The 14,513-nt window shown below is 42.2% G+C and overlaps 1 protein-coding gene across 2 annotated transcripts in view; it reads right to left on the reverse strand.

Annotated features, from left to right (window-relative positions):
• Positions 1 to 13,379, reverse strand: part of arhgef19 (Rho guanine nucleotide exchange factor (GEF) 19) — a 90,203-nt gene extending 76,824 nt beyond the window's left edge. For both annotated transcript variants that reach the window (XM_041205832.1, XM_041205831.1), the window contains exon 1: positions 13,050 to 13,379. In XM_041205832.1, the coding sequence (XP_041061766.1) occupies positions 13,050 to 13,104 (55 nt within the window). In that variant the 5' untranslated portion in view covers positions 13,105 to 13,379. The remainder of the gene's footprint in view (positions 1 to 13,049) is intronic.
• Between the last annotated feature and the right edge of the window lie 1,134 nt (positions 13,380 to 14,513).

Genomic DNA, 14,513 nt, shown 5'->3' on the forward strand with positions numbered 1-14,513 from the left:
CTCCCCACACAATTTTGAGGTTGAAGCGATTTACTTTGGATCCAGAAATATTTTGGTAGCAGTCTGTACTAATGCCTTCTGGCTGAACCAGTTTTAGTGCTGTGTATTCTTGTCCTGCACCAGTTTGTCATTCACAGTACACCTGAATCTAATAGATACAGAGTAAATAATGCTTCTTTATATACTGACTTTTGTAGAACTGACGCGGAATGTAAATATTTATTTATTTAAGTGTGACCATCTGCACAGGTTAAAATTTGACCTCCATCTTTCCTACTCTGTGGGGAAGAAAGTATTTTACCTTGAAATTCCTTTACATGTGATCTTGTATATTGTAGTCAGCTGGACAGTTGAGTGAAAAGAATTATAAAGAAAGACTCCTGGGACACTGGGTGTTGATAAGTAGGAAGCAGATATATGTAATGCTGCATTCTGTAAATAGGCCAACTATCAAGAAAAGGATTTGTGTCTAGCTTCGAACTTCACCATCTGGCTTGGGATCCAATTTACAAACACTGGCAGGTCATGGGTTAGATGCAGTGCAGAGATCTGAATGAGATGTAGTTCCCCCAGGTGTCAGAGCATGGGAAGTAACTGAACAAGTACTAAAGATATTGAAGGAGAAGTGAAACGACTGAAGTCATGGTTTACATTGGAACCATTGACATAGGAAAGAATTGAGATCTGACGAAGAAGTTTCTCAGAATTTGGGAGATAGATTAAAAGACAGGCCTTCTAGATGTCACACATAAATCAATAATGAAGGCTGGGTGTAGGAAAGAATGACTCAGATTCTTGGAACGGATTCAAGGAAAGGAGAATCTTTGAATGATCAAGACTGGGAACAAAGTCCTCACTCCACCAACAACTTGTATTGTGAGGGAAGGTTTACACTGCAATGGCAGAGTGCGGGGTTATATGTTAATCTCTTGTCAATTACTTTGTTAGGGTTTCTAAATGTCATTGTTAAGCTTTAAGAGAAGTAGGTGAAGGGTATTAATTGCCTTTGAGCACATATGAATAGGGGATAGCTGGGACACTGGGTTGAGTTGGAGGAGAGCTGTGAGACCGAACAAGTCAATAAACTCACTCAATAAAGGAAAGATCTGTGTCTTAGTTTCGGCTTCACCAACCGGCTTGGATCCGATTAACATATTGGGGGTTGGAGCAGAGAAGACAAAATGAAGAAACGTAGAGAAAAGTAGAAAGGGCAAGTGCTTCAAATAAACAAAAAGACACTCAGGAAGGTAATAAAGAACAAATTAAAAGGAGGAGAGATTAAAATGAATAAGATTGCCAAACGGACAGAAGCTAGTTTGAGCTTTGTCTGTGTGAAAATGCAAAATATTCTGAATAAAATTAATGAAAAAAGAGGAAATAGTAAGCAATGCTCCCTGTAGAGTTTTGCTGTTATGAGCAGCCAGCTTGTTTTCAATGCACGATACCTTTAAACCCTCTCACAGTATTTAACACAGAATAAGGCTTATCAGCAGAATAAAGCTGCTGACCCACCATGTACGCATGCAGCTTTAGTGGGAACATGAACAGAGACGAGGCTAGGAGCAGGACTGGGACATATACATTCCTGGTGACAAAATATTCAGGAGAATTTGAGCAATCTGGAACGAGAGGGATGGCAATATTAGTTAAAGATTCTAATAGAGCAGTGGTATGTAGAATTGATTTATGGGATGACGCTAAAGCTGATCATATTTGGTTGGAGTAAAGGAATAAAACATTATCATAGACAAGCAAACAGTGGAAATTAAATAGAGGGAGAAGCATGTAACAAATTAGAGAAATATGTGAGAACCAGAGGGGTTATAATAATGTGACTAATTATCCAAGGATCGATTGCAGTAATGTAAGTGACAAAGAAGGGAAGAAGTTTTCTAGATCAGCATGATTGAGTGCTGGCCATAGCTTGCTTAGTAGCATTCTCGTCGCAGGGTTCAAGTCCCACCCCAGGCCTTGAGCATGAAAATCAAGGCTGACACTCCAGTACAGTACTGAGAAAGCACTGCACTGTCAGAGATGCTGTCTTTTGGATGAGATGTTAAATGAGGCCCCATCTGCCAGCTCTGGTGTATGCAAAAGATCCCATGATGCTATTTTGAAGACGAGCAGGAGAGTTATCCCCAATGTCCTGGCCAATATTTATCCCTCAATCAACATCACAAAAACAGACTAACTGATCATTAAAATGTAATCACTTTTATAATGTTAGGAAACACAACAGCCAATCTGCACACAGCAAGCTCCCACAAACAGCAATGTGATCATGACTGGATAATCTGTTTTCTGTGATGTTGATTGAGGGTTAGTGCCAGCTAACTCAAATGGTTAGAGCATGGTATTTAATACTGACAGTGTTGGCTCAGTTCGCGTATTGGCTGAGGTAGTTCTTGCAGCCCGCATCATCTAATTGCCCCATTGTGATAGCATGGAAAGACTGCTGGAGATAGAAATGTGTGGAGAACCATCATTAGTAACCCTTGGACAACTGAGGACGCTACATGAAGAGAGAGAGAGCGAGAGAGAGACGGAGGTTGAAGGACAAATATTGGCCAGCACAACATGGATAACTCTCTGCATCTCTTCAAAATCTTGCTATGGGATCTTTAATGTCCACCTGAGTTAGCAGACAGGACCTCAGCTTATTGTCTCAGTACAGCCTCAGTACTGCTCTGCACTGGAGCGTCAACCTAGAATTTTGTGCTCAAATCCCTGGAGTGTGAATTGTGGCCACGTCCCTTCTGACTCAGAGGCTAGAATGCTGCCAGTTGAGCCACAACTAACACAAAAGACTAGAAAGACTAAACTGAAGTATGAAGAAAGATTGGTCAGAGAAGAACAATAATAAAAGATTTTCTAAGCACATCAAAGGTAAAAACATTAAAGAATAGGGCTGATCAGAGATAAAAATAGAAATCTCATGGAGGATGGAAATAAGGCAGAGATGTTAATGAATACCTTGCCTCAGTTTTCACAGGAGAGTGTGGTCATTGGAATGGTGGAGTACAAAAGGAGGAGGTGGAACAATCAGCTAGGATAACTATCAATAAGGAAGTAATTCTGAAAACATGGTGGAACTCAAAGTGGAATCCTGCTGGCTCATATCCTGGAATGTTGAGGAACTTTAATCACAAGCTTTAAAGGCTCTTTGAGTGGATGAGTAAGATGGAAGTTATGCCAGAGGACTGAAGCATTGCCAATGTAATATCTCTGTTCAAAAAGGAACAAACCAGATAACTATAGACCAGTCAGCCTAACATTGGTAAGGTTCCAAAAACAATACTATCAGACAATATTAGTATTCATCCCCAAAGAAACAGCATGTATTTGTAAAAGAGAAGTCATGCCTGATGCATTTAATATAACGGCTTGAAGAAATAATAAAATATATTAATAAACTAAATGCAATAGATCTTGCTGGCCTGCATTGGCTCCTGATCCTGCAATGCGTTGACTTTAAAATTTTCATTCTTGTTTTCAAAGCACTCCATAGCCTCACACTTCCCTATTTCTGCAGCCTCCTCCCACCAAAGAACCCTCCGAGTTCTCTATGCTGCTCCATTTCTGGCCTCTTTGCGCACCCGCAGTTTTCATTGCTGCTGCCATTGGTGGCTGTGCCTTCAGCTGCCTTGGCCTAAGATCTAGCCTCTGGAATTCTCTTCCTAAACCTCTCCACCTCTTTCTCCTCCTTTGAGACTCTCATTTAAACCTGACTCTTTGATTAAACTTTTTGTCAGCTGTCCTAACATCTCCTTATGCGACTCAATATCTAGATATGGTGCTGCACAGGAAACTTGCAGGCAAAACCTTACCAGGAGTTTAGCAGCTTGGCTAGCTGTTGGACAGAAAGCAGTGGATGGCGAGTGATGCATATTTTTCATTCTAGAGAAATGCAGGCACTGGTTTCTCCAGGAGTTAGTTTTATCTTTTCAGTACAAATTTAGGTAAAGGGGCCACAATGACAAAATGTGTACATTACACATAAAAAGGGGATACGGCCAACTATAGAAGACCCCAAGCGACTTCAAGAGCGCATAGATAGGTTAGTATATTGGCAGGTAAACGTTATATTGAAATTAACTCAGGCAAATATGAGTTGATATTGCAAGAAAGAATGAGGAGGAAATACACACAGTATGGGGGCTGGTTTACTCAGTTAACTAGGTGGCTAGCACATGGTTTAGAATAACGGTGCGGGTTCGATTCTCATCCCGGCTGATGTAGATTTGGGATCTGCCTCCTCACCCAGCCATCTAGAGCAGAAGGCAATGGCAAACCACCACTGACAAAAACAGCCAAGAAAACAGCTTGGGATGGAGCTGATCAACAGACAATGAACCAAGGACCTGCCTCTGGGCAGAGCACACATGAATACACAACAGTAAAACCAGGGGCAGAAAAGCTGTAAAACTTTAGGGGTTCAGAGATACTAAGCTGCTTAAAGAACAGCAAAGCAGGTCCAAGGTTTTATACATAGGAATTAAAGCAAAGAAGTGATTTTAAACTTGTACAAATCATTAGTAGGCCACTGTACAAATATTATGTACAGTTTAGGGTGCCCTACTTTAGAAATGATGCCTAAGCCAAGAGCAGAATACAAAATAGATGTATCAGAAAGATGCCAAGCATGAGAAGAGAGAAACTGGGTCACTTTTCAACAGAATAGAGAGGGTTAAGAAGCGATAGGATAAAGGTCTTCACATTTATAATGGGTTTTGACAGGATACACAGGAAACTGATGGGCATGAACTTAATGTCATCGCCAAAAGAATGAAAAGAGAGATTGATTTTTTTTTACACAGTTGGTTGTTAGAACATGCACTATCCTAACAGAAACAGGGGTGGAAACAAGTTCGTAATAGCTTTTAAAAGGAAATGGATAAATATTTGAAAAGTAAAATAACAGGGATGGGGACAAGGCTTGAGGGCACTAACATGATTTGCATACTGTCCCATCAGCATTCCTAAATACGGCATGCGTTAAATACAAAAGAAATCTCTCTTACCCTGTCCTATCATAGGCTCCCAGGTACAGTTTGTTTCAGATACAATTTGATCATCCTGCACACTGTCAGGTACAATATGGGCTAGGTGCAGAGTGAAGCTTCCTTGACAGTAGGAATATCCCAGCTTTACCTTCAGTGGCTGCATAGGTGTGTGTCGTGGGTTCTCAGGCACCACACATAAAAGTTTCAATTTTGAACTGACCACTGGGGAACTCCACCACAAATCTTCCTCCAGCCTGAGAAACATCCATTAACCATTACTCTTTGCTTCCTATCACTCAGCCAATTTTGTATCCAAAGCATTCAAGTGGGAATTAGATGATCATTTAAAAAGAAACAATCTGCAGGGTTACAGAGAGAAGGCAGGAGAATGGCACTAGGTGAAATGCTCATTCTGAAAGCTGCTGTAGGCATGATGGGCCGAATGGCCTCCTTTTGTCTTGTTAACAATTCTGTGATTCTGTGAAAGCTATATTCTCATTAAATTGCACACATCTCAACCTGCTGCTCCCCACAGATCTTCATATTCCTATTTAGGATTTATCCACCAGTGAGGCAACAACATTTAAAAAAAACCCTTTCCAAACCTCCAGAACAGAACAAACCAGCAAATGAAAAATATAAGCACAAGTAGGGCTGAATTTTCTGGGCTTCAATGGCCACATTGCCAGGATTGACAGCTTTCTGTGGCCTCAATGTCGGACACCCCTATTCCATTGGTCCATCAAAACTTCCAGGTTGGATTCAGAGTGAATTTTCAAACACTGCCCCATCAAGGACTCCCAGGTTAGGTTTAGCATAGGTTAGATACAGAGTAAAATTCCCTCTTCACTGCCCCATCAAGTATTCCAAAATATACTATCACTGCACCATCAGGGAGACACAGATCAGGCACAGCACAGACTAGGTTTAGAGTGAAACTCCCTCTGGGCTGCCCTGTCAAATGTTGTGCTCTCTACACATGTCCACTAGGGTGAGTTGAAACTGTCTGAAATTATGTATGTTGGAAATCTGAAATGAGAACAGAAAATGCTGAAATTAGAGGGCTTGACTTGAGGTATGTACCTGTTTTTATTCAAAAATATTTTGGTTATAATTTTTCCAGCTGGCATAGAGAGGAGCCCTGTACCTGCTGGCTCCAAGAAATGAATGGACAATGTGCGATCCAGTTCACCAACTAGTCCCCTGGTATTGAATGATTTAGTTGTGTTGGCAAACAGGAATGGCATCCAAGGTAGAGATGGAAGCCAGCTATTTCTGAGATAATGGCAGCTGCCTGAAGATTAATCTCCCACATATGTCACCAGGAGTCTATTGGACAGCTAGCCTGGCAGCCTTCCAGTAGCTTGTTCTCTTTGAGAAGGAAATGAGTATTTGCTATCAGTGGGCAAATAGTCTACAGTTAAGTTTGTTTGCAGTGCTTTTGCAGGAAATGCATTGATAAGAAACAATTTTGACAGATGTCAGCTTGCACATACAAGGATCTCAATCTTTTATTGCATCATAACATCATTCCAAATACTAGGGGTGGAATTTACGGCCCTTCCCACTGCCAAGATCATCCGGTCCTGCTGAAGGTCAATGGGCTTTTGGTTGGGCCGCCAAATGTCCCGCAGAGGGCTCTGCCACACGGGGCCAGAAAAGCCCGGCCTAGTCCTCATGGGCATACACAATGAGGCGAAACCCAGCTCACTTTAGGTGTAAAATGGTGGATCTTGATCTCTGAACTACTAATGAGAACCTATGAAGAATGGGAATATAGGATCAGGGGTAGGCCATTCGAACTTGTTCCACCATTTAATGAGATCGTGGTTGGTTTGTATCTTAACTCCATTTACTTGTCTTGTTTCCATATCCCATAATACCCTTGCCTAACAAGAATCTATCAACCTCAGCTTAGAAATTTTTGATTGAAATAGTCTCAACAGCTACCATTTTGGCCACTCACTTAACCTATCAATGTCCCTTTAGGGGCATTTTCTGTGCTTCTTTGAACATCTCCTGTTCATTTACAAAATATTTACAGCACCCGAAACAAACACTCGGCCCAACAGCCCCATGCCTATGTTTATGCTTCACATGGGCCTTCTCCCACCCCCTCTTCATCTAATCCCATCAACATGTCCTTCGTCTTCTTTCTCCCATTGTGTTTATCTACCTTCCTTTAAATGTATCTGTTAGCAGATTCAACTACTGCTTGGGGTGGTGAGTTCTACATTCGAACCACACTCTGGATAAAGAGGTTTCTTCTGAGTTCTCAACTGGATTTATTACTAAGTAAAATATATTTATGACCTCTAGTTCTTGTCTCCCCTGCAAGTGGAAATGGTGGGGATCAATGATTTCTAAAGGAAATTGAATGGACACTTGAAGGAAATAAATTTGCAGGGCTACAGAGATGGAACGGGGGAATAGGACTGTCTGGATTGCTCTACAGAGAGCTAGCAGGGACTCAATGGGCCAAATGACCTCCTTCTGTGCTGGAATGACTCTATGATGCCATCTCCCCTACAGCTACCCAATCACAATCTTAGAAACTGCTATCAGGTCATCCTTCCTTCCTTTCTTTTCTCAAGAAGAGACCAGGCCTGTCCAATCTTTCCTGAAAGGTAAAACCTCTTAGCTCTGGTATGATTCTGGTAAATTATTTAGCACCTTTACCAATGCCTCTATATTCTTTTCATAATATGAAGATCAGAACTGTTCACTGTGCGATCTAACCAAGATTCCACACAAGTTTAACATAAGAACTGTAGTTTCATGTTAACAGTTCTGCCCAGTCTAATGTGTTCAATTTCTGTCACATCCCTTCAAATTCAGCCTTAACTAAATTTGAAACCTTAAATAATGACTCAACTTCGTCCCTCTCAAAGCTATTATTGAACTCAATCATGTTATGGCCATTGTTCAGAGTTCCCTTACCATTAGATTGTTGGCTAATTCTGATGCTTTACTTAACACTAAATCAAGTATGGCCTATCTTTCCTTGAACATGTTGTTCCAGCAAATGCACTTAAGACATTTTCTGCTTTTGGGATTCAAGCTACTCCGTTTCTCTCAGTCTATGAAAAAATGAGATCGCCCATTATAATCAATCAACTTTTGCAACAAGCTTTTTTTGATCTCTCCATTAATGTGTCCCACAACTTTATCACTGCTGTCAGGAGATCTGTGGACAACTCCCACCAAGGTTTCGCATCTTTACCTATTCCTCAATTCTACCCAATGCATTTCCTTTGCCTGGCCTCTTGCTCTCTCTAATGCTATAATACTACAATTCATCAATATTGTGGCCTCTCCTCCTTTTCCAATTTCCCTGCCCTTTATTAATTTCTTATGACTGAGTATTTTATCCCTCAGCCATGCCCAGCTTGTAGCCAAACCTCAGTGATGGTTGTTACATCATACCCTTTAAATTGGATTTGCACTTGGAATTTGCTTGTTTTCTCTCTTGTGCTCGGTACATTTTTGTATAGAATTCTTATTTGGTTAACAGATCCTGTCCCGTCCTTTTCGCTGATATTGTTACTCTCACACTTTTGAACTGACCACCCTTTGTTTCTCATCACTCCTATTGTATTTTTATCTGATGTTTTGCTATTATTTCCTCTTATTTTCTTAATTTGAAAAATTTATATTACCTGCAACACTATTTATGATCAGGGTTTTACCCTCATCCTGTTTTCTCAGCTTTGGACTATTTGTATTATTATTTCTCCCTGGGCCCTACTCATTCCCCCGCCCCTATAAGTGGTTTAAAGTGTTTCATACAGCCACATTTATCCTCTCAGCCATGTCCTTGATCCCAGTGCACGTGCAGCCCATCCCAGTGTTACAGATCCCTCCTGTCCCAGTATTCAGTGTCCCATGAAATGGAACTCCTCTTTCCCAATCCATTCTTTCAGCCATATAGTTATGCTCCTGATCTGTTTGTCCCAATTGCCAGACTCTACATGGCTCAGGTGATAACTTAAAGATTATTCCCCTTAAGGTCCTCCTTGGTAATTTAGCTCCTAGCACCTGATACACGCTTGTCTGGGCCTCCTCGCTGTCTTTTACTGTGCTGTTGGTCCTGACATGAACTATGACAACTGGCTCTTCACCCTCTCTGTGCAGATTCCTTACCTGCTTTGAGATATCCTTTACCCTGGCACCAAGTAGTAAACACACTATTTGGGACTGCCATCAATTGCTGCAGATGTTGATATCTACGCACCTCCACCCCCCCACCCAACACCCATTGATTATCAAATAAAGGAAAAAAGAAAGACAAACTAGCACTTATATAATGATTTTCGTGATCACCAGACATCTCAAAGCACTTTACAGCCAATGAAACATATTTGAAGTACTGCAGTTGTAATATAGGAAACACAGCATCCAAATTACACACACCAAACTCCCACAAACAACAGTGGATAATGAGTGGACAATCTGTTCCTTTGTGATGTTGACTGAGGGATAAATATTGGCCAGGACACACAGGGGGTAAGTCTCCCGCTCCTCTTCAAAATAGTGCCATGAGATCTTTTACACTTGCCCAAGCAAGCAGATGGGGCCTTGGTTTAACATCTCATCCTAAAGATAACACCTTTGATATTTCAGTGTGCCCTCAATACTGCAATGGAGCGTCAATCTTGATTTTTGTGCTCAAGTCCTGGAGTGGGCCTTGAACCCAGAACTTTGTGACTTAGAGGTAAGAACTGAACCATGACTGACACTCAAGACTAAGCCAATGGAGGAATACCCATGAGCTAAGATTGGAGAAACTGCTCATCTTTGGTTGGAGCTACTGAATTGATTAATATAATATTCACCAGGGATTGATCGTGGAAGGAATGTGTAAGAAACCAAGATAGCATGCAGGATTTCACCAGCTCTCAGAGGTCTCTTCATCCTTTAGTTAGATGGCAGTAATGTTGGATTTAGCACAGTTCAATGCCAGGAAGAAGCAGGATAGAAGAGAGTATTGTTGAACAGGGAGAGAGAGGATTCATGATAACATAATCCATATGACCCTCCTGATCATCTGGAAGGCCGGTGGTGTCATATTGTCACTTGTTCAGATAGTCAGGCCAAGAGTCTGTGGGATTTGATTCAATTCACAATACACTTTGTACAGTTATGAAGAATTTTACTATTTAGGTATATAGCAGAAAAACAAGAGGCAGAACACATGATGATGACATGCAATACATGAACATTGGTGAAAATATGTCAATTAGGGTTCAAGCCATTTTAATCAGAGAAGTGTGCTAGGAAACTAGTGATAATCCTAAAATGGAAGGATAATTGGATGTATATAAACTCAGGGTTTAGGACTGTGAAGATGGAAGCAGGTAATCAAGACTAATGGCTCAGTAAGGTTCAAGAGCTAGTCTACATTGGCCTTAAGTTGTATCTTAAAACAATTTTTTGGGGTTAGGGATCAATAACAATCACATTTGTATTATCAGGTACGGCTTTTAACTAGTAAGATGAAGCGGGAAATAAACCTCCACAGATGCTGCCAGCTATTTCAGATTTCCGGCATCTGGAATACTTTGTTTTCTCATTATTGGCTAAACCTGACCTAGGGTGACCATGTACTTCTCCGGGGAGCTAACTGTGGGAGGCAGGAGGTAGCATCTTTCACAACTTCAGGTTGTACTTTTGAGGGGTCGTCACTGTTTGTAGGAAAGGATGGGCGGAAGGGAGGCCAAGAAGAAAACCTTGGAGTATTTTACCTTGTTTCACCAATTTTTTGATTCATAGAGAGAGCTCAGAATAAGCAAATGGAATAGGACAAGAACCAAAGGCTGGACACTCCAGCAGGGGATGTCAGCTGCTGCCAACCCAGATGGCAGAGACAAAATGGGTGATTAGGAATATCCAACTCTCTTGTTTTTAAAGGGCCAGGCACATCCAATGGGAAGTTGGCTCAAATGGAATTTAACTTAGATCCATATAAGCAAACATTAAAATGATTACTTTGTGGCCTTATGTTTGATTCTGGATTTTTCCGCCCTTTGACCTATATGCCTATTACTATGTTTCTTTTGAATGAGTAGGTAAAGCTAAAATGTCACCCTGGATAAGCCAATCCTGGATAGACATGAACTTGGCCAACTCAACCACAGACACCAACCACAATAGAGCCACAGTAATCTTAGTTGATTTCAAAGAGATAGCTCAGATAATTAAGGCAAACAATTTAATTAATGCATTGATTAAATGCATTGAAGGATGATTCAGACTCTGAGTCAAGTTCTCCCAAGGGAGGAGCAAAGCCAGGGAGGGTTAAAGAAAATTCAATCACAAACAGCTCCTCATTGAGCCAACTCAGCTCACGTTATGATGTGATCCCTAACCAGGTTACAAAGGGTTTAATTCAAACCCCTGGTCTGTGCTGAATTAATTAATCTCAGCCAAGGGGAGCTTTTTGGAGCTGGATGGAACAGGAGAAACAGCCAGTGTTCTGCTCCTGATCATTCCCTGAGAATTGTCTGCATGTGTGAGAATGAGGGATGAGGACAGAATTGAGTTCTTCTGCGATGTAACTGACACTCGAAGGTGGATTTTGACTCCTGGGGGAGCCGATGGCCATCCTGCCCACGAGATGATTTTAACAGCCAGGCCCAGCAGCCAGCTGCTCCCCCCAGTCAGGCAGAAGGAGGCAGTTGGTCAGCTCTGGGCGATTAAAGTCAAAGTTGTGGGGCCTGGAGGCTACCTGGCAGCGCCAAGTTGAGTTGAAGGGCTGAGAATTATGGGATCCCAGGCCAGCAGAGTCCCCGAGTCCTTTTCGCCTTGGTCACATAGAGTGTTTGACTTATGACCTCTTTTCACCCAGCAGATTTTATCTGCCACTGCTTCAGCCCACCATTACAATACCATCAAATGTCAATGCATCTCACAGGACCCCAATTTGCACATATTAAAAGAGGATCCAACCTGAGACAGGCAAACACTTCTGACACCTAAAACAAAGGACCCTGTCAAGATGGTGGCAGGTGGAACTTGAGCAGGAATGGGGGGAGGGGGGGAGGGGGGCAGGGGGTAGGGAGGGGTGTCTTCCAATCCCATTAATGCCAAGCAGGGATAGCAGGGATAGGTTAAAATACCCTTTTACTGTCTATCCTTGCACATGAAGAGCAACAGCTTAGGTGGGGTATGAGGGGATTGCGGGTACTGACAGGGTAACCGTAGCTCATTGTGGCAACATTGACATCAGCCCCAGGAGTCCTGGTACATAATAGCTCACAGGAAAGCAGTTCCTATCAGACCCTGACCATTCAACACAAGCTCTGTTTATACAGAGAAGAGGTTACCTGTCAGAATCTGGCTGTATAACACAAGCTTTCTGTAGCCAGAGATGAGGTTACCTGTCAAGCCCTGGCCATATAACACAAGCTCTCTTCATACAGGGGTGAGGTTACCTGTCAGATCTTGCCTCTGTGGTGTACACACTAATCTTTCTGAATCTCAACCGTAACTACTCACTTCACATTTGGTTAAAGTTTACGGTGAGCGAGTGAATTGTTAGTTGAGCCGTGTGAATCACAAATGAAGGAAATTGTCTACATCCCTTCCTGTATTCAACCACATCGAATCTCCCGCTGCCCTGGTCCGCAGCTTGGAGATGAGAATTAGCTGAGTGAGTCCCACACATTGAGCGCCCTGATCAGCAGGGCAGACACTCACAAGTCCTGGTTCCTTCCCTGGCACTGAGGCTGAAATAAGGCCACATTTTCCATGAGCCTCAGCCCAAACTCCAAGGAGCTCCCCAAACCCCAGACAACTGCTGCAACCCAAGATGGGCTGATGGATCCTGGAGTGAGGCTTCCACAAAGGCAATGACAGGGCCAATAACACCATGTAAATGAATTACAGCCAAAGAATGACCGTCATGGCTGCGTCTGCTTCACTGACTACTCCCAAGTGGGAATGGTTAGTCTGTGTGACAGGACCCATTACTCCTGTGAAAAGGAATGTACATCTCTTCCTCTCAACACAGTGTGCTGAAATTACTAAAATTCAGAGATTGCTCACCTCTTAAACGCTGTCGTTTCCTCCCTTGCCTGATCCTTCTGTGCTCTAAGTCCATTTCATATCCTGTGCCTGGGGTTCAGTGCGTTCCTAACCCCTCAGCAGTTGTCTGTGTGCTCCCTAAATGTCCCCATGCATGCTGTAGCTTTAGCACTCTCCTGACAAATGGCGAGACTGAAGTCCAAAACAAACAGCTTGACCGCCTCTCAGCAGACACTCTGACATTCCTTATCTACAGAGTAACAAGATCTGTGTTCTCAGCACCTGCTGCCTGACTGCAAGAGGAGGTTCTCTCTGCCTAAGGCAGTCCCCGAGCTCTGTTTAAAGAGCCGTTTCTCACTCTGGGTTCCGCACAAGGCAAGCGATTTGGTCAGGGTGCTGTGCTAACATGCCTGGTAACCTCCCACTGAAGTGGTTCAAACAGGTTCTACTGGTGTGGAGCTGTACAGACACAGAGTGAGAGAGGGAGAGAAAGAGAGAGGTGCTGTTAATACATTCTCTAAGAAACATTCAGTGCTAATTAAAAGCCAGTTCCCACATGGTACTATGTAAATAAGGCACATGAACTTGTCCAAATAGTACTAAACATAAAAACTTGGCTCAGCCTCTGATCAATATGACTGGAGAATAATAATCTACCATGGCTGACAAATCATTTCACTGAATAATTTACAGACTAAACATGACTTCACTTCACACCCACTCTTAATTCTATTTGGTTGCCATTGGGATTCTCAGAAAAAAAGTATACTGTGAAGTTGAGGCTTTTATAAAATCATTCAAATTACTGCGCAGAAGGAAGCCTGTGTGGCGCTAGCTCTTCAACGAGGGCTGTTTATTTCTACTTCATTGAGACCTTTTACAAACAGAATTTTTAGCTTAATCAACGGTTGCCTCTTTTATAGAAGTGCTGAGACCAAACTTCAATCTGGATGAATGTCAAATCTCAACCTAGAACAAGTTTCAGAGTGGGAATCACCAGTGCTGGGAAATGGTGTGATTTAGGCATCCAGAAAATTGCATATTAGGTGAGAAGGTGTCCCTTTCTGTGATTAAAAGGAAAGATTTGTAGTCATACAAAAAGGACTTCACATATAGTGAATAATCTTAATTTTATGTTAACATGCACAAACATAGCTGCCATTTTGTGCCAAGCAACATCCCACAATTCCTTTGGTAAATGACCAGTTAATTTGATTTTGCTGCTGTTGGTTGAACAAGGACACTGGTACTCCCTGCTCTTCTTCAAAAAGTGCCGGGAGATCTTTTATATCCTAGACCAAACAGCAAGGGCTTCAGTTTAACATCTCATCCAAAGAGCCGCACCTTTGATAATGCAGCATTTTCTATCAGTACTGCACTAAAGTCTAGATTTTGTGCACAAGTGCTGCACTAGGGGTTGGGACCACAGCTTTCTGACACAGAGGCAGAATGTTACAAACTGAGTCAAGTTAGAACATAGCAGTC

The sequence above is a fragment of the Carcharodon carcharias genome, chromosome 15, assembly GCF_017639515.1.
Source record: "Carcharodon carcharias isolate sCarCar2 chromosome 15, sCarCar2.pri, whole genome shotgun sequence".
Classification (NCBI taxonomy): Eukaryota; Metazoa; Chordata; class Chondrichthyes; order Lamniformes; family Lamnidae; genus Carcharodon; species Carcharodon carcharias.